At 43.2% G+C, this 25,311-nt stretch overlaps 1 protein-coding gene across 3 annotated transcripts in view; it reads right to left on the reverse strand.

Annotated features, from left to right (window-relative positions):
• Positions 1-22,295: 22,295 nt before the first annotated feature.
• Positions 22,296-25,311, reverse strand: part of TRIM36 (tripartite motif containing 36) — a 45,598-nt gene continuing 42,582 nt past the window's right edge. For 2 of the 3 annotated variants that reach the window (XM_045020990.1, XM_045020991.1), the window contains exon 10: positions 22,297-24,612. In XM_045020990.1, coding sequence (XP_044876925.1) covers positions 24,258-24,612 — 355 coding nt within the window. In that variant the 3' untranslated portion in view covers positions 22,297-24,257. Of the gene's footprint in view, positions 24,613-25,311 lie in introns of all 3 variants that reach the window. The other variant, XM_045020989.1, reaches the window with a different exon arrangement.

Genomic DNA, 25,311 nt, shown 5'->3' on the forward strand with positions numbered 1-25,311 from the left:
TGTTCTACAGGTAGGGCCCTACCAAATTCATGGTGTGAAAAACATCATGGATAGTGAAATCTGATCTTTTGTGTACTTTTACCCTATACTATATAGATTTCAGTGCTTCTCAAACTGGGGGTCCTGACCCAAGAAGGGGCTCGGGGTGGGGGGGAGAGGGGGTAGCAAGGTTACTATGGGGAGGTGGGGTGTCACGGTATTGCCACCCTTACTTCTGCACTGCCTTCAGAGCTGGGTGGCCAGAGAGCAGTGGTTGCTGGCCAGGCACCCAACTTTGAAGGCAGTTCCCCGCCAGTAGTAGCAGCAGCATACAAGTAAGGGTGGCAATACCATCACCCTCCTACAATCACCTGGCAACCCCCTCCCCCAGCCGCTTTTGGGGCAGGACCCCTACAGTTTTAAATCTGAAATTCAGATTTAAATATCCAAAATAATGAAATATAGTCTTTTAAAAATACTATCACCAGGAAATTGACCAAAACGGACCAGGAATTTGATAGGGCCTTATTTATAGGCACCCAGTACTCATTGTTTGCCTAATTCCTGGATCCTCAGCAATATCCACAGAGTTTATTTGAACAGCCTTTTGACAGAAGCCATGAATGGGTATTTCAAGGAGGAAGACTACATTACAATCTACGTGAGCATGTATGTACCTCTTGGGTGACTTGCACCCAAATCCCTACACAGATTATTCATAGTAGTAGCATGAATAATCTTCAGACTGCTTCTGAAATGGATGTGTGTATCCATTTGGGGGTCATTAATAGGTTGATCCAGAATTAAGCCCTGTTGTCCCAATTAACAGAGGACAGCTATTACCTTTTATTTCTATTATTTTTCCATTCATGATTATTGTTGGGTTGTTGAGGCCTCCTTTATAATGATGTAAATTGTTCAGTTGCTCAAGAATTTCAGGGGCATGTTAGATGTAATGTTCTAAGAGGATCTGGATGGAATCCTAAAAGTACGACAGTCAACCCCTTTAGATATTTAGCTAAACCTCATTTATTTACCCCAAACTTAAAAATAAATGTTTTGTTTCTATTTGCTGCCCCTTTACTCTCTAAACCTACTAAATGCAATAGGATTTTTTCCTGTGGACATCAACGGACTTTGGATCAGAACCTAGACCGAGATGCCAGAAAGGTTTATATCTCTTGATGTAGGTCAGTGGCCATAGCAGGTACTCTTACTAGTTTTTTTGTTTTTGGGGGGGGTGAGGGGAGGGGCAATACACCATTGTACCAAAAATTAAGTTGTATAAGAGTTGCCAACCACAACAAATGGGAAAGTGTGTGTGTGGAGAAGGACGATATGGGAGAATTCATTACCAGTGACTTTTGTAGGTTTGGGAGTGAATGAAATTAGTGATGGATGTTGATGGTACCATACCTTTATTAATCTAATTGGTGAAGTGACTGAGTAAAAGTTACAGCTGTTCACGCATATTATGCTAGAGTATTAGGTACAGTTTGAGTTATGTAATTGTCCTGATGAAGATGAATATATTCCAAAGGCAGCATTCTGGCAATCTGAACCAGACTGTATGTTGCAAAAATAAGTCTCTAGGGAAAAAATAAATTAGATAGTTCTAAAATATAAAATTACTTTTGTCTTCTTTGTGGTAATTTAGATTAAGCAGCTTTTTGATGCTTTAATTATGCAGAGAATTAAAATTGGGAATAAGGAGATGTGTGTGCGTGTGTATATATATTTTACACACACAAAAAAGTACCTAAAGTTGCCTGGCTACTTGGAATTATAGGGGAGTAGAAATACAATTTATCAAATGGACTTGACTACCTTGTATTTTATTGTTGCAAGGTCAGATTATAGACAGTAAGAAAATTAGGGCATTTTCAGGTAAATAAATGCATTTTATAGATATCCCACAGCAGCAGTTCTCAACCAGAGGTATGTGTACACCTGAGGGTATGCAGAGGTCTTCCAGGGGGTACATCAATTCATCTAGATCAGCTGATCTCAACCTGGGAGTCACAATACAGCCCGCCCCACCCAAGGGCTTAAATTTTCATGTAGTACACCTCTACCCTGATATAACACTGTCCTCAGGAGCAAAAAAAAAAAAATCTTACTGTGTTATAAGTGAAACTGTGTTATATCAAACTTGCTTTGATCCACCGGAGTGCGCAGCCCTGCCTCCCTGGAGTGCTGCTTTACCACGTTATATCTGAATTCGTGTTATATCAGGTCGCGTTATATCAAGGTAGAGGTGTATTTCCCAGAGTCCCCCTATACTTCCCCCATTCAGGGCTCAGGGCTTCAGCCCCACAGGTTTGAAATAGTCACTGGAACTCTGCTCTTGACAGTGCTGGCTGAATTTAAGCCCTGGTCACGGGACAGGTTTAGTGGAGATGGAGTGCAGGGCTGGCATTAGGGTGTAGCAAGCAGGGCAATTGCCTCGGGCTCTGTGCCACAGGGAGCCCCGTGAAGCTAAAATTACATGCTTCAGTCCCAGGAGGTGGGGCTTGGCCTTGAGACTCCTGAAAGGGGTACAGTAGTCTGGAAAGGTTGAGAATCACTGCTCTACCTGTTAGAGATTTTAGTTTAGATGTCTCTTGGGAATAAGTTCTACAGTGGACATAAAAACAGTGTAATTATTATAGGCCGAGTCAGTAGTGTATCTCTATTCAGCAAAGCTTTCAAGCGCATGTTAAGGGCTCATCTACACTTAACATGCTGCAGTGGTACAGCTGTAGTGCATCAGTGAAGACATTACCTACATTGAGGGGAGGACTTCTCCCATCAGCATAGGTAATCCACCTCAGAGGCAATAGCTAGGTTGACCAGGGAATTCTCTGGTCAACCTAGTACAGTCTACACCAGGGTGAGGTCAGTTTAACTGTGTTGTTCAGGAAAGTGGATTTTTCACATTCCTGTGGGACATAGTTATACCAACCAAATTTCCTAGTTTAGGCCAGACTTATGTCTGTTCCCATTGATTTACTGCCATAGTGAAGTTTCACTCTGCTATAACGGGATACCATTGCACTAATCCCACTGGAATGCAGTAATTATCACCTACTAGATACATGCTATATGCTGTACTTCCAAAGGGATTATCAAATCTTCCTGATCCTCTGAGCTGGTTGATTTTTTAATTTTTTTTTAAATTAAATATGTGCACCTCTCCTCAACTATATTGAACACTGCTTTGGTACAGCTAAGACTATGACCCCATCTACTCATTGTTTTCATTTAATACATAAGGAATAGAGGGCTTTAGTCAAGAACAAGCTTATATTTACCATAAATCAAAGAGAGAGAATAATCATATACAATATTAAAGTGTATATGATTATTCTATTGGCCGAGGCAACTCAGAGCCCTACCAAAGAGCACAGGAAAAAGCTGTCAAGACATTTATTTCTTTGGGGTAAACAAAAGATGCAGAAAATCATGACTTTCATTAACATTAACTTTGGAAAGATTCAAGCTGTATTCAGAATAGAAGGTAAAGGCTAAAGTATTGTACACAAAAAATGGAAAATATGTATTCAGTCCAGTAAAGGCAGAGAGGATTAACATACCGATGTGTAACAAACAAGATACAAGTTCAAGGGAAAAGCCCATCAGGTGCAGCACTTTACGATGAACTAGCCAATCCAAGACGTGGCTAGGAAAAGGCCTTGGAGGTTTATAGTCTAAAACAACCTACATTATCCTTACCCTTTTGTTGTGTTTAGATTTGAAAATTATGTTACAGGGAAACAGACAAAAATCAATCTAGCCAACCATGTTATAAACGTAAGTCAGTGATTCTCAAACATTTGTACTGCTCACCCCTTTCACATAGAAAGCCTGAGTGCGACCCCGCACTTATAAATTAAAGACTCATTTTAATATATTTAACACTATTATAAATGCTGGAGGCAAAGCAGGGTTTGGGGTGGTGGATGACAGCTCACAACCCCCTGAGGGGTCCCGACCCACTGTTTGAGAACCCCTGACGTAAGTGGAAAGTTTACCGCAGTGAGATAAAGGTCAAGAACTAGGTTTTATTCCCCCCCCCCAAGCTCTGCTCCTGGCCAGAAGCCAGAGTTAGGCAGTAGCAAGAGCCATCCAGGGAGCCTGGGCTGCTGTGTGTAGCCCAGAACCCTCCACCTGCCCTGGGTGGCACACTCCAGGGGGTGGAGACATGTGACTGGGGCTGCTTTTGGGCACCCCAGCCCCCCAACCAGGGCAGGATTCAGGGCTCCACACAGTGGTCTGGGTTCCCTGCGCAGCTCTTACCACTACCCAGCTCTCGCTTCTGGTCTGGCCAGGAGGAAAGAGGAGGAGCAGGGGGGCAGGGCCACAGAGGGGGCAGGCTCCTACATGTGTCCTGTTTTTGCATTTTGAAAAGGTCATCACCCTAACCAGCAGGTAGTCTGGCTCTAACCACTATCTCACAGGTGACCCCCCCCCTCCACTCCCCATGGTTAGAGCTGGGGCCCAGCTTAGTGGATAGAGCCCAGAACAGGAAATGGGAGTCAGGCAGGAAGTGAGCAAGTCATTATATAATCAGAAGAGAAATCGTTTAAGAAAGATTTGTTTTCCTGGCTTTCCATTCCCTATAAAACAGCACTAGGATACTGCAGTGATGGGCACTTTATAGATACTGGAGAGACAGAGTAATCCATTGATCTTTAGCAAAAATTCAAGTAGGCTTTTGATAGATGGATGTCTGTTCTGATAGCCACATTTAGTAGATTTTAAATGCTTGGAATTAGCCATGCTTCTTCTGCACCTGCTTGGAATAAGCAGCTTAAGAGACCAAGGATGTCAGACATTTAGATGGGCTGGCATTTAAGTTTTGTTGATCTGGAGGTAAAATACTAAAATTGCTAAGTTTCCTTCAAAAATGCCAGCTTAACTTTACAATGTCTTTTACTCAGGGAGCTACCCGAGTGCCCCATAGGCTTCCATGTTTTCCTCAGAGTTCCTTTAGAAGAGACGTTTTACTTTCCTTAAGTAGCAAAGTTATTGTTGAGGTATAGGAAAGATTTTCTTCGTTTGTCTAAGGACTACTCTCTTAAGGGAGAGTGTCTTTGTGGGCAGTTATTCAGTATGGATTTTGATATATAAAGATAATCCTTTATACAAGAGCAATTTGGCCTCATTTCTATTGTGCAGGATATATGTGGCTTGTTATTTGTTACTGTCTGATAAGGAAATCCTCACTTCTGAGTCTTTAGAAAATAAAGTGGAAATTCCCAGATATACTTGCCCCAGTGGCTGGACACTTTGGGCCCAACTGCTAGACTCACATGACCATCTTCCATATTTGGGTTCTCCAGTGGGCACTTAAGATTCTCAAGGAACTGTTTTAGGTGGCTAAGGGACAGGTTGTTCAGCCAAGTGAAAGTTATGTAGGAGGCACCATATCACCGCTAGCATGAGAAAATGTAGCATCGTTTTCCTCTGCTCCTTTAGCATTATACTTATTTAATGTCCAATGTTGGTATCTATTGCTTTTACAAACTGTAACTGTTTAGGCTTGTGACTATTGGAACAAACTGTATGTGGTTTGGGAACATGTTTACTCTTAGGCTTTTGTTTCACCTGCTAGATCTGCTGCCTACAGACCATATGGTTCCACCTAGGAAGTGCACTGTTGTAGGGACCAAAGATGCTAGCAGATGTTGCGAGCACTGTTCATCCCCACAACAGCATGCTATGCTACAAGTGAGCTTTTTGGTACCCGTTCAGCCTTGTCGGCATTAAATGAAAAAGCACTGTAAAAACATTGTTTGGAACTCCTTGTTCTTACAACATATGTAGAGCACCTTGCATCCATACTCCACAACTGTTGCAGGCACTACACAAGCATTGGTACAGATCCACCAGCTGGATCAAGCCATAAGAATTTTTCCAGCATGACGAGGAAAATGCCAAGCGGACCCACTAACTATCCCACAATGCAGTGCCCCATTTTGGAAGTTACCCCATAGCTCCCACATAGTATCCCTTTTAGGGCCTGGCACATGTTTTAGGAATGCGTTGGAACACCACCAGTTATGTGACATGCTCGGTGTGGATGCAGTTCTATCAAAAGATTTCTTGCCACTGCCAGCAAGCAACTTGCACTCATCACTGGTGATGGGGCAAATATATTTTCCAAGCCCTCTCTCTATTGTATATATGCCACATGTTCTCTTTCTAGGAAGTCTGTAAAATGATAGTATTAAGGGTTAACTCAACTAGTCACAAGCTTTTACTTCCAAAAACATGGAAGTCCTACAAATCTGACTGTGTGTTCTGTCATACATTGCTGCAGAGGCACTGGACTGTTGCAAAGACAGGCGTTGTAACATGTAGTTTCATGCAGTCAATATCCCTGTAACAATTTTTTCACCGAATGTACATTAGACTGTAGGGAAATCTCCCATTCCACTACTACCAGAGCAGCAATAGCCTAGATAAGATGCTGGGGGGTTTACCTCTGTTGCATATCTAGTCACAAGGAGTTTGGATGACACGCTGGCTGTTTTAAAATAAAAAAAAAATTAAATACCACCATGAACAGCAACCTCCTGAGCTTTGCCTAGTGTATTGCTACCAGCACTGCTGCTGGAGCTGCATTGGTGGTAACATAGCAATGTGAGCTTACCCTCCAACCTTCCCCCCAAAATAGTAGAAGAGTCCCTAGAATGCACCACTGGACAAACACTCCCTTGGCTGGGTCATTCCATTGGCCACCAGTTGATGACACAAGTGACTTTGTCAGACATCTAACCCCACATACTAGAGGGGTTTCAGACAGTTACTTGTTTTTATTTATTCTGATCTCAGGAAATCCCAATTGAAACAAACTTTCCAGAGCACACTCCAGTATGCTGTGTCCATTGCACTGCCCCCACTCTCTTTACATTTGGGCTATAATCTGTGTGAGTACCAAATGTGGCAAACAAAGGGGCTCGTTTTCTCTGGTTGGGCTGCCTTACTAAGATGCTTCCGTAACCACTTTAACCATAACAAAACACGGCAGCTGTTTTGATAGCTGTATCAGAGAGCCCTGTGCCTTACCTTTTTAAAGAAATAATAGCTCAACACAAAGCCAACATGACATACTTGGAGAGATCCCCGCACTGTGGTGTGAGCTGGGCTTCTTACTGGGTATGGTCACTGGACCCAAGCTGTGGAAGGAGTTTAAAAAAAAAATCTGTGTATTGTCTTTAGCAAGTAGGTATCTAATCACTCATTTGCCAGGTAGTTAGGGAAATGCCAGGATTCTAAAGGTTAAATCATCTAAATCACAGAGTACTTATACTTCCCCCCAAAAATCCACACATCCCATCACTCTACCCTTGTGTGGTGGTGGGGTGTTCTCTGTAGACAAAGAGCCTTCATAGGGGCTATTTACTATTTCTAGCAAGGACTAAGTTCCCAGCTACCCTCTGGAGGCTGCTTGTCTGGGTTTTACATTTTATTTGTGTTGTCTTGGAGGGTTTAGTCATGTTTCTTTCTCACTCAAGGAAACCTGCACTGCACCACACCACATGCTGAAAGAGAGGTGAGGACATGGATGTACTCTTCACTGCTTATTGTCCAGTCCATGATTGCCATCTACTGGTAGCATCAAGGAAGAGCAGAAGGGAAAAATTCATAGAAGAATCCTACCGGGGGGCAGGTGCTAGGACAAAGCAAATTGTTTTTGGGGAACTTTTTTTAAGCAGTACACACACACACACACACACACACACACACTATCAGAGACCAAAGGAGAAGGAGGGAAATAACTAGCGAGTGGCCTGTAACTAACTGACTACACCTTTTAAATGGGACAAATTCAGTGAAGAGAATATGAAGTAGTTCAAAATTCCTGCCAATAGACTTGCAAATTTGTTGACACACAGAAGAGAGGAAGGGAATTGTGTCAGTTTTCTTATAACTTGTACAAATGATGGTGGTTCTTGGCAACTACCTGGGCACATAGCATATATTCCAAGGGAAGATATTTAGAAGCAGAATGTACCATGATAACATAAGAATGGCCATACTGGGTCAGATCAAAGGTCCATCTAGCCCAGTATCCCGTCTTCTGACAGTGGCCAATGCCAGGTGCCCCAGAGGAAATGAATAGAACAGGAAATCATCAAGTGATCCATCCCCTTTGGCAGCGTGTGACTCCAAAACTGTAAATAGCTTCCAATGTGGCATTATCTAGCACTCAAACCAACAGCAAGGGGCGGAAGAAGGAGAAGGACTGATTCTCATTCTGGAATGCACAGATATACCCCCTAAAAAGAAGAAAATTACCCAAAAGTCATGGCTGGAACAGACCAAGAATTGAAGGGGAGCTAGTGAGAAAGCCAATTAATATGTTGCCTACCCCACTCACCCTCCCCTCCCCCAGATCATTCACACTGGAAGAGCAACTTAAAAAAAAAAACACGCTCTAGATAATGGGTTTATACATCAAGTATTTAAAAACAACAACACAAAACCACCACACTAGATTGGATGGATGCCACATAATTCTACATCCCATAACTGTTGCAACCATACAACTTATTGACCAGAAAAATTGCACGGATACCATCCAAGCGTACTTTGCATGGCTTAGACTATAAGCAAAAACACATTTCCAATTTTCAGAGGGCTAAACTGAAACCATGCAAGAAACGTGAAGGTTCAATGGACAGAGCCACATCCAGACTGGGAACACCACCACCACCCCCCTCATTGCAATCCTGGCAGGAAGATGCACAAACAGAGGACTATGAAAGATAGACAACTTCAAAGGAAACCTTAATCATTGAAAAATATCTCCTACTGCGCAAAACAAGTCTCCGGCCAAAAATCTAAGGGTTTCAGAAGGGGCCACCCCTAGTTGTAGTGTCTAAGAGCTTCTTTAAACTATTCTGGGAATCCACTTTGATAATTTGGACATTTTTCATAGGAAAGAGTGGGTTTTGAATTACTGGGGCAGCCCCAGCTGGAGAGGGCTGTGGTCAGTGTTCCACCTTCTCTGGAGTTCTGAGGGACTCCATTGCGCATTTCAGTGACAAACTTCTCACACACACATACACCCACCCACCTACCCCCCTTTATGGGAATGCATAAGCCTTCTGTTCCCAACTTGTCTGAGCAGATGCAAGAAACCTGAAGTGAGAGGCAACTTGGTCTTGTGGTTAGAACACAGGGACAGGTGTCAGGAGACTGGGCACTAATTACAGTGCTTTGAAAAGACAGGCCAGAATTTTCAAGAGTGACCTCTGATTGCAGGCGCTTTCATTTTTGGGCATCCACTTTAAACCATTTGGGCCTGCTTTTTAGAAGTACTATTTTAGGATTCCCAACTTTCTCATCACACAAAACCGAACACCCCTGCCCTGCCACTTCCCTGAGGCCCCGACCCTACCGCTTATCTGAGGTTCCACCCCACTCACTCCATCCCCCCGTCCCTCCATCGTTCGCTCTCCCCCACCCTCACTTACTTGGGGCAGGAGGTTGGGGTGCAGGCTCTGGCTGGGGGTGCAGGCTATGGGTGGAACCAGGGATGAGAGGATTGGGGTGTGGGAGAGGGCTCCAGGCCAGAACAGAGTGGGGGAGCAGGTATGGGCTGTGGGCACGGGCCCAGGTGGGGCCAGAAATGAGAGAGGGTCTGAGCTGGGTTGGGAGGGGTGAGGGCTCCAGCTGGGAGTGTGGGCTCTGGGGTGGGGCCAGGGGTGAAGGATTTCAGGTGCAGGAGGGGGCTGGAGCAGGGTGTTGGGGTGGGTGCAGGCTCTGGGAGGGAGTTTGGGAGCAGAACGGGACACCAGACTGGGGCAGGGTTGCAGGAGAGGGTTTGAATTGTGGAGTTCCAGTGGCGCTTACCAGCTCCTGGGAAGTGGCTGCCAGGTCCCTGCAGCCTTTGGATGCATGGGTGGCCAGAGAGGCTCTGCACACTGCCCCTGTGTCTGCAGGTGCTGCTCCCATTCATTGCAATTCCAGGCCAATGAGAGCTGCGGAGTTGACCCTCGGGGACCTGGCGGCCACTTCCTGGGAGCCGCACAGAGCTAGGGCAGGCAGACAGCCTGCCTTATCCCTGGGCCCCTGCCGTGCTGTCAAATGGACTTTTAATAGCCCGGTGGGTAGTGCCAACTGGAGCCACCACGATCCCTTTTCAACTGGACATTCTGGTTTAATACTGGATGCCTGGCAACCCTAACCATGTTCCCATTATTTCACTTGAGGTCACTGGAAACTGTGGGTGCTTGGCATTCCTGTAAGACATACCACATTTGTCTCAAGTGGGCACCCCCAAACTCAAGCTAGGGATAGGGCCTTTTATTTACTTGATGAAGCCAAAATGCTTGGGGATGTGACAGATGACATCTGTCATGAGTCTGAAGTGGAAAACAGTTCTTTAGGTCCCTCCGTTTTAAAGAGTGCAGATATTTGTTGCCTTTAGCCTTCAAAATACATTACATTTTCCTTTCTCTCTGGCCGTTCTAAACAGTCTTCCTTTACAGTAGATAATTGATATCATCTTGCCTAGAAGTTATGTTGTTCCAAAGTGTTTCCTCTACATCTACATACATAATATACATCTGCAACCAGAAGTGCCTTAGAAAGTTATTTAATGATTCATTATATTGATTATAGCTGCATATTTTAAATTTGTGTCCTACTTGGGCCTCCATTTTTCTAGTCTCATCTCTCCTAACTGGTTATCTGAGATCATGACATACTGCGAAGGAACATAAGAATTTTTATTTTGTTCTATGGTTTTGTATGACCAGTCATCTAACCAGATTTGCTTATGGGCATGCCGGTCTATAACCAGTATTCAGCTTTACAAATGGAGAAAAAAATAAAACGTTACAAAGTTACCATTTTTCATGAACATAAGAGACACTCTGCTGTACAGCAGTCCACAGGCAGTGCTTGGTTTGACACCAGAGGCACTGGCTACAGGTTCACAGTAAGAAGCAAATCTGACTTCAACCTCTGACCATGGAGACGTCTTAGGCAATGGAATGGGCATGGTCCTGCTGCACTAGGGAGAGGGCTCTGTATGATGGGGCAGCTGCACCCCAGTGCATGCCCCTGTATAACATAGTTCATGTGGCACATGAACTATCTGCACAGCAGTCCCCAAGGCCAGGACACAGAGAGGCCATGGGAGGGTCATGGGGAACCTGCATTTAGGATGATCCTTTTTCATTCCCTCAACCTTCCTGATGGACTGTTCCCATCTGCAGCCCCAGCTGTCTGCCCACTCTGTATACAACTACTTGGCCCAGGAGCTGGGCTGTGGTGTGTAGCCTATATTATTCTCACACTCTTAGCTGCTGTCTGCTGGCAAACATTGGGGCTCTCTTTTTCCTCGGAAGAGTTGCTACAAGTTATTTGTTGGTGATTTTTCAAATCAGCAAATGCAGTGAAAATTAATTTAAAGCAGCTATTTCCAGCTTTACAGTATTTTACTAGGAGATTAAGTTATCTGTATTGAAAGAATAACTTCACAGAATGAGTGGCTGGGTACTTCTGAGTCATTCATGCAAAAAAAATCTGCTTTTATTATTAATCATTTTTCCAATAATCTCATGAGCTATGTTTTGAGGCTCTAACTAGACCTCACCTAGATCTGTTAATAATACGACTTCTGGGTTTCCAGCAGTAATGTTTAATGACTGCAGCCTAGTGAAACTAAGTAGAAAATGTATTGATATTAACAGAATTGAAAAAGCCAGAGAGTTTCTTCTCACCATCCCAGTTACAGGCCACTGCTGGTCAGTTTTCATGTTTGGACTGCTATGTGGGCAGTAGGCCATCAGCAAAATGTTAAAGACATTTCTTTCAAACTAAAGATTACCTTACCTAAGAGCAACCAAAAAAAAAAAAAGACTCTCTTGTGGAAATTACCAGCAATTTCACATAATTCCCCGCAGGCCATAGTTTGCCCTCTTCTGAGCTAGAATATGGTGTGCTGTGTACTTTCAAATGAGATCGGTGATCTGAAATATCATTTAGATGCAAAAACATACTCTCTTTTTCCCTGCTTTTAAAGGATAGTATTGTCTTTAGCACCAAATGTGCAACATTTAGGGTGTGGTTCTTATTTTTTGTGCATTAAAGGGTAGTAATCACAGTATTTCTAATGTCTCCAGGTTCTGAACATAGACTATTTATCTGAATTATCTGGTTTTAATGATATAGTGGGGGTATATGAGACTTTAGTTAGTTACAAATCTCCACAGAAGCATTTATACCTTTAATGGTGTTGGTTTAACCCTACAGTGATGTTTTGAATATGGTGTTAAAGCAATACTATCTTCTGCATCAGTGGAAGCAGCCTGTTAGGACCAATTGTGTAACTCACACAGAACAATTTTGTGGAAAGCAAAAGGTTGTTAATGTTTATTGCATCATGGGTTAGCTATAGGAGAACCAACTTGCAGCAGATTAGTGCCCATGTAAAATAGAACTTTCTGCCTTTCTATTCAGCAAGTAATGTGGTAGCTATCAGGCTTGAAGTTGTAGCACTGTGTCTCCTTTGCGTCCTGGCTGGGAGAGAAAACCCAGACTTTCAAACAAATATTGCCCGTGTGTCTGCAGACATTTATGCCTCCTAAAATAATAACAGCAATGAGGCATGGTTATTGTGGTACAGCAAACAATTTACAATGGTATAAATAAAGACAGGACAAAAAAAGACAAGTTTCTCTTTTACAAAGCCAATGACATTTATTCAAATGTTTCCTGTGAAAATTTCCCACCATTTCTTCCCTCCTCCCTGTAGTTCATCCCTTTAGTGACTTTAGGCCATAGTCCATTGATGTCAATTAGGCTGAGCCTATTGACTTCATTGAACCTTGGAACAGGCCTGGTGGATATGTCCACATAATTATAACCAAGTTGGGGGCCTTGGTTACAACATGGTTTTTCTCTGACCCACTTACAAACACAATGAAAAGCTGTAGTGCAGATGAAACCTAACCAAACTCTGTCACTGGGTTAAAAACACGGCATGACCTTGACTCCATGATAGAACATGGTTATGGCCCTATCGTCACTAAAAATGATACATTTGTTGTAACAGAATCGGGGGATAACCTTTAGTAACTAGTCTCTTAATTCGGTGCTAGTTGCAGTATAGATGGGACCTTAGTGTTCATTTTGTAGTCAGTTGAGGAATTTTGACATTCTTTTGAAAAAAAGAAAAAAATTGTTTTTGAAGATACAAAATTTCTATTTCCTTGTTATGAAAAAGGCACCAGGAAAAAAAAGTGGTTTTACACCATTTTGGTAAAAATCAACCAAAAATGTGAAATTTACCAGTCTTGCTGTATGCCAGAGGTGGGCAAACTATGGCCCACGGGCCACATCCAGCCCAAAGGACCCTCCCGCCTGGCCCCTGAGATCCTGGCCTGGGAGGCTAGCCCTCAGCTCCTCCCCCGCTGTTCCCCCTCGCCCGCAGCCTCAGCTCGCCCGCTGCCAGCACAATGCTCTGGGCAGCGGGGCTGTGAGCTCCTGGGGCAGCGCAGCTGCAGAGCCGGGGCCTGACCTGGTGCTATGAGCTGCGTGGTGGCATGGCTGGCTCCAGCCGGGCAGCACGGCTCCCTGTCCTGGTGCTCTGGGCAGCGCGTCTGTAGCACCGCCAGCCACCGGTGCTCCAGGCAGTGCAGAAAGGGGGCAGGGAGCAGGGAGGGTTGAATAGAGTTCAGGGGAGTTTGGGGTGGTGATCAGGGGGTGGGGATGTGGATAGGGGTCAGGGCGGTCAGAGGGCGGGGAACAGGGGGGTTGAATGGGGCAGAGGTCCCCAGGGGGCAGTCAGGAATGGGGGGTTGGATGAGGTGGCGGGGGGCAGTCAGAGTCAGGAGGTTCAGGGGGCGGTCAGAGAGAAGGGGTGGTTGGATGGGGAAGGGGTTGGGGAGGAAGTCAGGAATGAGAGGAGGGGTTAGATGGGATGGTGAGGATTCCAGGAGCTGTCCAGGGACAGGGAATGGGGGCGGGGGTTGGATGGGGCAGGAGTCCTGGGGAGCTGTCAGGAGGTGAGAAGCAGGAGGGGTCAGATGGGGGCAGGTCCGGGCCTCTCCTGACTGTTTGGGGAGGCACAGCCTCCACTAACCAGCCCTCCATACAATTTTGGAAACCAGATGTGGCCCTCAGGCCAAAAAGTGTGCTCACCCCTGCTGTATGCACAAAACTTCTCATAGTTTTGGTTTCAAGAGCAGTTCATGGAAGTTTCACCTCATCCAAAATACAAACACAGTCAATTATATATTCTTCTTCTTACTCAGGGACATATCTGGGTGAGGGTTAAACCTGTTCAGGAATCTTTATAAATCAATGACAAAATGTAGGAAGCAAGATCAAACTTGAGTCATTTAAAATAAGAGAAAAACTAACATGAATGATGAATGTTTTCTGATACTCAGAGTGGGTCATTAAACCATCAGTGCACAAACATTTGACTGATTTGTGTCCAGCAAGCAGCAGTGCCCTGAATAGATATGCATAGTTTAGGAAAGCGTCTTTACAACTAGCATAAAAAAAGTGGAAAGTAATGCGTCATTTTGGTCCCCTGCATCTCCCAATCCTTTTGATTGCCACTCTCTACCATTCATCAGCATTGTGAATGCCATGTCAAAGAAACCGGCAGCCACAAGAGCAATGGCAACACTATTCGGTTTGCATTTCAAAGGAGAAGAAACATTTCCCAGCTTTGCTTCAAAGAAATCATTCAGTGTGTCTTTGCACTCATGTATATCCTAGACTGAATAACAATGCTACCACCATCATTGAAACTAGATTAAAGAGAGGGTTGGCTCCATGTCAAACAACACCTCGAGCAATCTTAAATCTTGTGCCTCTCCCCTCAGAACTAAATAAGTACTTGTGAAACTGCTGGATTGTATAAAATTAGACACACACACCCTTACTTTACTTGGGCTTCAGAGAGCAGACATATCATGTTTCCCAATACTGGGATGCTGCTACTGGCTGCTCTAACATGACATACTTTGCTCTCTTCTACCCACTTCCATTTTTAATTCTCCCCCTGAGTCAGTACGTCCATATGTTTCTCTCTTTTCTATGCACATTCTGAATAGCTTCAAAGTGCTGTTACACAGTTTACAATTTGTCCATTTGCATGAGGGCAAATCCTGTTCCCCACACATCATGGAGGGAGAAGGACCTGAACCTAGCAGAACAGGTGAAGGAAGATGAGGAAGCCTGCAGAGAATCCACAAACACTGCTGACATAAGTTGGTCTACCCAGGCTGGGAGGCTTGCTCCTAGCTGCAGTGTAGATATTCCATAAAGAGCCAGCCCACCCTATGCCACCTGTTTACATTCCTGTAGCTATGCTATTCCTGTACAATGCTAGAGAAAGACTCAGCTTTAAAAAAATATTGGCTACGATAACCTTGTGTTAAAAATATTCTTGCACATGTTTACACCCAAAGTTTGCATGATTTATGACATCACATTTTTACTACAACATTGTCCAATGAAGATTAGGGCCCCACTGTGTTAGGTACTGTACTTACATATAATGGACTAAATCCAATTCCTACTGACTTTAATGAAGTTGTATCAAGCCTAATAAGAGACAGCACCTGCTTGGCAGAGTTTACAGTCTCACAACTTGATCCTACACTCACTGAGGTCAGTGCCAAAGCACCCATTGAGTTTAATGGCACAGGCTCAGGTCTTTAGGCCTTGATCCTGCAAATACTTAGGTTTCAATTGTATAAAATTGTGTAAAAACACACATAAGTCCCATAGTCTTCAATACTTTTCATACTTACAGTTCTTTGTCATCCCCAATTTTCAGCTTTCCACTCTGAGCTGCACCCAGCTACTTTCTTTAAACCTTTTAATGGTCTCCTGCACTCTGACCTGCTGACTAGAAGGGAATCAAGGCAGCTGAGTCTGTTCTCAGCCAGCTTCCTGCTTAGTCCATGCTCCCAGCACTTTCCCCCACTGCAGAGCAGAGAACAGCTAGGCCTGGCAAGGAGGGAGCTTTACCTGGGAGACTAGCTTTCCTTCCCCTCAGCCAAGCAGCTCCTAGGAATGTGTCAAGTGGGCAAAACGCTGGGTCAGCAGCACTTAGTGTGTCCTTTTTAAAAAAGGAAAAGCCTGGAAGGGATGAAAGCAGTGAAAAGCATCATGGGAAGAGGGAGACACCTCAGGTGAGGAGAGGAGGGAGCAGGACTGGAGAAACTAGCATCCCCTAGGCAAATCTTGCATTTCATCGGCATGTACTGCCCCACTATCAGGCACAGCAAAGCTCAACATGGCGTGTTGCTAGTCCAGTCCCAGCTATGTGCATCTTTCACACAACATTTATGGCAACAGAATGGGATATTTTGGGGGAGCTTAACTACTTTAAAAGCTTTCTTTTTCTTCCAGACACTTAATTAGCCCAAGAGACTGAATGTCTAAATACTTCATTGACACAGAGCTTTGCTTTCTGCTGGCTGTACACATGCCAGGAAGCAAATTTCCCAAGTGTGTGAAAGAAAAACAGAATCTTGTTAGCTACAAACAGATGAATGATTATAATGAATTTTTAAAAAATTATTTACTTTTTAGAGAAAATTGTCCCTTCTGAGGACTCTTTCCAAACTCAAGCAAAAATGCTAAAAAAAATAAATCAGTCACCACAGTTGGAGATCCATAGGATTCAAACACATTGTGAACTACTGAAATTAATAAGTTTATTTAGAGAGAGGTAAGGTTTCTGGAAGAGAGAACAGGTTTCCATGGATATATTTGTTATATGTCTTCAAAATGTCATGACATTAATAATCTAGGCCTGATGTAATAAATTATCATTTTACTCTGAAATGAAACTAAAAGGGCATCCATAGTGGTTTCATGGATTTTCTCTTAATGATTCTCCCGCACCCCCGCCCCAATAGCAAATGTGTGTCTTCTAAACCCCACTCCCTCACAGAGTTTGGCACCTACCTCCAGTGGTGCAAGTAAGCCGGTACGGTCAGGTACGTTGTACCATTAAGACGTTTATTGCTTGTACGCTGTACTGGAAAGACACATTCGCTATCCACTGAATACTGCAGGGCTCTCCAGGGAACCGCAGTGTGAGGAGCAGAATGAGACCGCCGGCCACCCCCTGCCAGCAGCACCTCCGGCACAGCTGTACCATCCCCAGCCCTACCCCCAACCCTGCACAGAGCTGCATCTCCTGCCTGGGGTCTGTCCAGCCACACTGGAGGAGAGAGCTGGGAGCAGGGTGGGGAGGAGTCATATGCCATGGGGCAGCTCTAGACATTTCGCCGCCCCAAGCACAGCGGCACGCCATGGGGGGCACTCTGCCGGTCGCCGGTCCCGCGGCTCTGGTGGACCTCCTGCAGTCATGCCTGCGGAGGGTCCGCTGGTCCCGCAGCTTCGGTGGACCTCCCGCAGGCGTACCTGTGGAGAGTCTGCTGGTCCCGCGGCTCCACCAAAGCCTCCGCAGGCACGCCTGTGGGAGGTCAACCGGAGCCCTGCCTGCCGCCCTCCCGGCAACCGGCAGAGCGCCCCCCGTGGCATGCTGCCCCCCAAGCACACACTTGGCATGCTGGGGCCTGGAGCCACCCCTGCATGTGCCCCATTAGCTGGTGCCCCCCTTTAAGTCCCTCCCATGAGTCACCATACCGGTAAGAGTTAAAATCTACTTGCACCACTGCCTACCTCCAGGCTGCAGTGAGGTGCCTGTCTCTGCTAGCAATAAGCGCAAACCCTCACCTCAACGAGAGACATTCGGCATCCAAGCTGTTTCTTGTGAGAACGGCTTAGTGTTAATCCTTAACTCCACCCAAAAAAAAAAGAAAAGAAAAAAGGCCAGGGTGAAGGCCCTAGACACTGCTAATGTCGATTCTGAGGTGGTGGGACTCTCCTGGGTTTTTCAACAGGATTGTTTCATCCTGATATTGAATGGGGAAACTTCTGAAATAAAAAAAAAAAGTTATGAGATGGAAGACTGTTTCCCCACCCCCGTGTGTGTGTTCTGGCTAGAGCGCTGCTGGGCTTTGGTGGTCATTGTGTGTGTATATGCACACATGTTCTGGCTGGAGCACAGATGAACTGGGAGGGGCGGGCTAAAACAGCAGGGGGAACTCACATAGAAGGCTTGGGTGGAAGAGAAGGAGTTTTAGCTGGGCAACAGGTAGCTTCAGTTCCACTTTACCCTTGGTCCAAGGTTTCAGGTTGCCAGTTCCCTCTGGGCCAGAGAGCCCTGGCCTTTCTGGAATCTTCCCCACAGCATGATACCTAGACTCACTCCTCTTTCCTCTTGGTTAAAGGATTCCACAGCCTTCCTTCCTGGGGCTGTGCTGTGACTCAGACAGGCTTCCCCAGCCCTCCAACCTCTGCTCTGGTTCTAGTTCCCATCCCAGAGATCCTCTGTCCTGACTGTATGCTCCGCTATAATTCTCCTCTCTGGGCAGTCACCTAACAGCTGGGTTTTATGGTTTAAAGGCAGTAGCTACCTGATTAAACAATTCCCCAAGCTAGGCCTCAGCCCTGCTGTCCCTTAAAAGGGGACAATAACCCTGTTAGGAGTTTACCACTACCAACAAGCTCAGGTACCACAACCTGGTCTGTGTAATTTCTTGGCTTAACCAACAAAGGAAAGTGGAAAGCAGATCCTCAGATGTGGCTTATAATTGAGAAGCTGAAATGTTGCCTTGTTCTAAGTCAGGAGTCGGTAACCTTTCAGAAGTTATGTGCTGCGTCTTTATTCATTCACTCTGATTTAAGGTTTCGTGTGCCAGTAATACATTTTAACATTTTTAGAAGGTCTCTTTCTATAAATCTATAATATATAACTAAACTATTGTTGTATGTAAAGTAAATAAGGTTTTTAAAATGTTTAAGAAGTTTCATTTAAAATTAAACTAAAATGCAGAGCCCCCTGGACCGGTGGCCAGGACCCAGGCAGTGTGAGCGCCACTGAAAATCAGCTTGTGTGCCACCTTTGGCACACGTGCCATAAGTTGCCTACCCCTGTTCTAAGTGGAATGTAAAATGATGTAATGGTGTTCAATGGAAGATTGAACAAAACCAAATGTGGATTGGCCTTTGTATATATGCCTTATGCAGACATCTCCCATTAACACTGAATAGTGTGCATATGAAGAGGGATTATACTATGGAAAAGGATATATTGCAAGTAACTTGATTCCTCATGCCACTAAAGAGCATCTACAAGTGCAGCTGATTCAGTAATATGCAAAAGTCCTAAATAAGGATGTTATCCCTTTGCCACTGGTTTTCAAAGCACATAATGTATTAGTACTAATGGAGGGCTCTTGGAACAAGTGCCAGCATGAATTAACTGATAAAGTAGGGCATATGCTCTACTTTATCAGCCCAGCAATTTCATAGTGAGAAAGAGGCTAAAGAGGTATCTGACACAAATATATTTATATATTGGATGGAACAGCCATGGCACTTCACACTCCATAATTCACTGCTTAGTTTGGTTACTTGGATAAACCTATCTAGACATGGTAAGAGCTCTTGCTTATTTCTTGAGCTGGTCTTGCACATGTGGTTCTTATCTTCATGCATTGAAAAACTGCATTTAGAAAGCACTTATGACTCCTATTTATTTTTTCTAGTAGGAATCTCTTTCACTTAGTCCCTTTACTCTACAAAAAAGTGATGAAGATTTAGTTTTGCTCTCTTACAGCCTTTTAAAATGACATTACGACAGGTTACACTCAAAGATATATCCCCATTTTCTCCCACTGAGGTGTGAGGGAGAGAGATCTGTTTTTGTATAGACAACTTTGAGAGGGCCTCATTGCTCACTGGGTGACTGCTACCTTCTTAAATCAAGTGATGCAATCAAACAGGGACCAAATAGTTTCCTATCTAGTGCAGAGGCAGAGACAAAAGCACTGTTTTTAAACTGGAGTAGGAAGAGATATTGCATGGTCATGAGGTTATTAGGTGGGGGTTCACAAGCTATCAGCCTCCACCCCAAACCCTGCTTTGCTACTAGCATTTATAATAGTGTTAAATATATAAAAAAGTGGTTTTAATTTATAATAGCGGGGTTCATACTCAAAGGCTTGCTATGTGAAAGGGGTCACTAGTACAAAAGTTTGAGACTCACTGCATTAGGGCTTGTCTACACTGGCACTGTTAAAGCACTGGTGCAGCAGCGCTTTAACGTGGCTTGTGTAGTGGCGACCCAGCACTGGGAGAGAGCTCTCCCAGCGCTCTTTAATAAAAAAACAACAACAAAAACAACCCACCCCCACAAGGAGCACGGCTCCCAGCGCTGATACACTGTCCATACTATCATGTTACAGCACTGAAACTTGCAGCACTCAAGGGGGTGTTTTTCCACACCCCTGAGCGAGAAAGTTGCAGTGCTATAAAGTGCCATTGTGGACAAGCCCTTAGATTCTCACATTTCTGTCTCAAGGATTCTATCTAGCAGAGCAGAGGAGGGAGGGAGAAAGGGGTTAAGAATTCTATAAGGACAGTCTGTCAAACTAGATAGGCCAGTGAAAACAAACAAATCCCTTCATCCTCAGTTGGACTTGCCTAGTGCAATGTTTATGGTTGGTAATAAAGACACAAAAAAAGCCTTATTGCAGTGCCAAGGAGCTAGAAATATTCCTCAGGCCATACCAAAGCCACTTCTCTCAATTTGTACTGCAGTCTCACACTGAGTTTTCTCATACAGATATACATTTAGAGTAGTGTTTTCGTAAATCTTAAAAGTAAGGGCAGGTCTATACTTACCTGCCGGGTCGACGCGTAGCGTTCGACTTCTCGGAGTTCGAACTATCACGTCTAGAACTCCGAACGCGCTCCCGTCGACTCCGGAACTCCACCACCGCGAACGGCGGTGGCGGAGTCGACGGGGGAGCGCGGACTTTGATCCTGCGGTGTCTGGACGGGTGAGTACTTCGAACTAAGGTAGTTCGACTTCAGCTACGCGAATAGTGTAGCTGAAGTCGCATACCTTAGTTCGACCCCCCACCCTAGTGTAGACCAGGCCTAAGACTTAATTATAAATAAGACTGTGATAGAGATTAAAAATCCAGCTCCAGTCAGAGACCATGAAGTCTTTAACTATGCCCCTCAAATTATGTGCTTCCAAGAAGTACCAGCAAACTGTACCTCAACGCAAGTGACACTTGTAGTCTCACAGTTGCTCTCCCCTCACCCCCAACATTTATTTTAAATAGCATTTCTCCTGTTAAAGGTACATCACTCAAGGCACTTTACATAAAAAGTTACAATGTATTAGTGCAGTCACTGTACAAACAAGAGCAGCATTTTTGCCTCTAACGGAACAGTATTTTGAGCTTGTGTTGGCTAAATTTGGGCTGCCCCCTTACCTCTTTGAAAAGGTATATGGAATCATTTACTTGCACAGATGAAAGGTTGGTAAGACAGACTGTTCTTTAGTCTCTGTAGACAGCAATTGTAATGGCCAAGCAACCCACAAAAGTCAGCACTGCATATGAACCCAACTTCTTGGGTGAAACATGAACCAAGCCCTTCTGCCTCAGACGTGAGAATCCAGCTGAGCCATAGACATTTATTTGTTCACAGTTCACTAATTTGTTATATAGTAAACTTAACCACAGCTCTCAGTATGCAAAAAAAAAAAAAACCAAACAAGTGACAGATGCAGAAAACCCACTGCCACAAAATAGGAGAAACTTGGGAGTTGTGAAAGCAACAAATTCCATGTTTAAGAAGTTTCATATAACTTCATTTTCATGGTGCTGCATAGGTGAGGTCAATAATTATCAGAAACTGTTAAATCACAGCAGTTCCAGATAATCGGGCATTAAGTCTAAAATAGATTAATCCACTCTGAGAACTATGGAGAAGAACACCATAAGCATTTCTTTCACTTTAGATGTGTAACGCTGACAGATCCCAGTTGTTGGCAGGCATGATTGAACCAGGGACCTTTGGAGCTTAGTGCATGAGCCTCTAAATGCATGAGCTAAAAACCAACTCCCTGTTAGCTAAGGCTGTAGAGCAGACTCACTCTCTCTCTCTTTAAGCAGTCTCTGTGCCACTAGCTGGGACAGAACACCACACCCAGGAGGTGTGGGGGTTACATATGCACAGATATTTTGAAGTGTGATAAATGAACAGACTTTTCTTACAGCAGAACATGAATTTTCCCCCATCTAAAAACCAACATTCAGCAACTGGGAGAAATTACCACATCTTAACAGCAAAATGCTTAAGAACTAGGATGCAATAATGTGAATGACCCAACTACATTACTTTTCAGTTTTTATTTTAAAAAAGCAAAACCAAAGTGAAGTTACATTTACACTTAAGAACAAGAAGGTCTTGTTCAAAAATATTCTGGTTAAAGCTTTAGATGTTTAAGAAAAGTGTCTTCCATGATTTACCCCTATACTGTATAGAGCTTTGCAGATCACAGTAGTCACCAACAGTTTTGTTCGTTTAACAGCTATAATGCACAATGATCCACATATACCACACAATTCTTAGCTTTGTCTACGTTGTAAAGTGCTATTTTGTAGCAAGAAATTAGTTCCAAAAATATTTGGATAGGCAAGTGTCATTGAACTGCGTTTTTAGACAATGACACTTTTTTCAATTATTGTGAAAAATGGAGAACTGTTTGCCTCTGTACAGTCAAGGTAGTATGTTTTCTGTTTAATATGCTGAAGCAGCAAGCACCATATATTACTGTATTAATGTGTCCAAAGTATTCAAGTAATTCCCAGTGCAAATCAATTTTTAATTCAAATAATGAGATGAGTATAATAGCAACGACAGAAGCTGGATCATAGTTCAGTTGACAGACTACTCTAAAAGACCAACATGCCTATTTATTAATCACTGTCTAATAAATAAGTTCTGGCATCGGTGGCAAATCTAAAATAAAACAGTAACTTTACCTTGCATTCATTTAGGTTTATGATCCAGAATGATTAATACCCTCAATCTTGGATTAAAAAAAAAATACTGTGATATTCAGGTTCCATTTAAGTATTTACTTAAATATTATATATTTAATAAATGTGTGAAGTACAATACTATTTACATCCATCAAGACAGACAACCACAACCAAACAAGAACAGTGAGTTATTAAATCTCTTATATTTCAGGAATATTTTCAATTTTAGAGATGCATGTTTCTTACAAGCTACGGTAACAGTGCAGATACTTAAACCATTTTTGCACATACATAAACACCACAACATTAGAAAATTTTAATACAACAAGGAAATGTTTGAGCTAAACAGACACATTAAGGCAAAGAAAATGTCTCAAATGTAATCAGTGCATTTTTCTAACACATTCTTACTAAAAACAATCCTTTATTGAAGACGTTAACTTACAAAACATATATTAACAGAAAGACCTGAATTTTTTTAATTAAAAAGTTGTTTATGTATTTTATCATTTGTGTCAGTTCTTTATTTGTTTTTGCCCAGCAAAAGACCAGGAACCATTATTATACATGCAGATAACGGAGTTTCATAGACATTGAAGACCAATGTTTCAAGACAAATTGCACTTTTTTAAATATACTTTATACAGTCCATACTAAAAACCTGGGATAGTAAAGATATTTAAGAACCTCATTATTAACCACTTGTACAGTTATTCACCAGTTTCTGGAAGTCATAATTTTAGTTTATAGTCAATCTAAATGTATATCAGATACAATAATTCCCCTCCACACGCACACACACCAAATATAACCTATTTAGCGCAGTTTTGATTTCCTACTGCTTTGCATTTTCCATTGGTGCAAACATTATTTAGCATAGAAAAATCCATCTCACTGGTGCTCATGAGTCAGTTACAAAAATGCCTGACCACTCAAATGCATTCAGACAAACTTCTTTTAAAATAAAAGGACACACAAAAGATAATCACAATAAATGCACTATTATGTGGGCCCTGACTCCATTAAAAAAAAAAAAAAGTGAAACCAGCAGAGCCAGCTAAGTAAGGATATAAATTATATAACAAACAGGTTTCCAGCTCATGAAAGACAATTAGGTTGCTAATCAAACTCTGAAGAGCAAGTTTCACCACACAAAGAAAGAAAGGCAGGAGAGCGACTGGAAGAATGTCCTCATGGGCACTATAAGTCGATAAAAAGGTGGAAGAGGTTGGACAACAATTTTTGTTTCTATGATTAAAAAATGACCCAAAAGCATGAGTGCAGCAAAAGCACTTAGGAGATATGATGTAATTGATCAAGACTTAATGCTAAGGCAGATCCTTCTGCTCACATTTTTCATCTCAAAAACAGTACCAGTAGATATTTGCACTACATATCATCTCGATATTCCAAATACTTTGCTGCGATGGCTTCCTCAAGATGAATTCCTGCACTCCCCATTAATGCAAATGCCGGATACATTGTACCAGAGCAGTCTACCTGGCGCTCATAGAGGCATTTCATGTGGTCTGCATCATAGAATCCAACTTTGCCTCTGTCACAGTCAAGGCAGATTCCTATACAAGATGGCATTGGAAGAATTCTATTTGCAGAATCTTTGGGAGCAGTAGGTGCCTTGGGAATAAAGAATTTATTCATGCCTAAAGTAATCAATGTGAATGGCTGTGATGAGTCAAAGCAGGTATCCTCACTCCCACTGTCATGACCGCTGTCTTGTTCATATCTAGAATCAAAGAGCATAATTTTCTCAATGAACAAATCATAGTCAGAATGCTTTCACTTATTTTAAACTGAAGTATTTTATGAACAGATAGCGCTATATTAAACCTCTGGCTCTGCAACAGATGCTCATAAAATGGATGTCCAATCTCAAACTGTTTTATAGGCATTGGGAGGGAAAAGGTTTGAATTTGGACTTCCTCACATGGTGTACACTGCTCAGCATTCAAACCAAACAATTCTGCTAGTCCTTCACTGACTCAAAGATTGGTTAGGGGTTTTCTGATCTTTTTTTTTTTTGTTTTTATAAAAGATTGATGCAGCTAGTCCCATCAGGCTGAAGGGTTCTTGCCAGAGTTGACAACTCAGAACTGGTGCATCTTATCGACATTAGTAATTCTATTTTAAAGAGTTCCACATAAAACTCATCAGTATAGTATCTGATCTCACCTGAATGTTAGTGAATTTAGCTTCACAAGAACTTTGTGAGGTAAAGTAGAACTATCCTTATGTCGCAGAGAAAGAAACTGGCACCAGCGTCATGAATTGAACAAGGTTGCACACAATCTGTTGCAGAGCTGGAAGTTAAATCCAGAGCTCCTGATTCCCAATCCTTTTCTTGTCCACCAGACCATTTGGAAATCTGTCCAGGTGGCATGGTTCGAAGATTTATTGCACAAACCTCTTGCAGTGCTCTGGTTCA

This window comes from Mauremys mutica, chromosome 6 (assembly GCF_020497125.1).
Source record: "Mauremys mutica isolate MM-2020 ecotype Southern chromosome 6, ASM2049712v1, whole genome shotgun sequence".
Classification (NCBI taxonomy): domain Eukaryota; kingdom Metazoa; phylum Chordata; order Testudines; family Geoemydidae; genus Mauremys; species Mauremys mutica.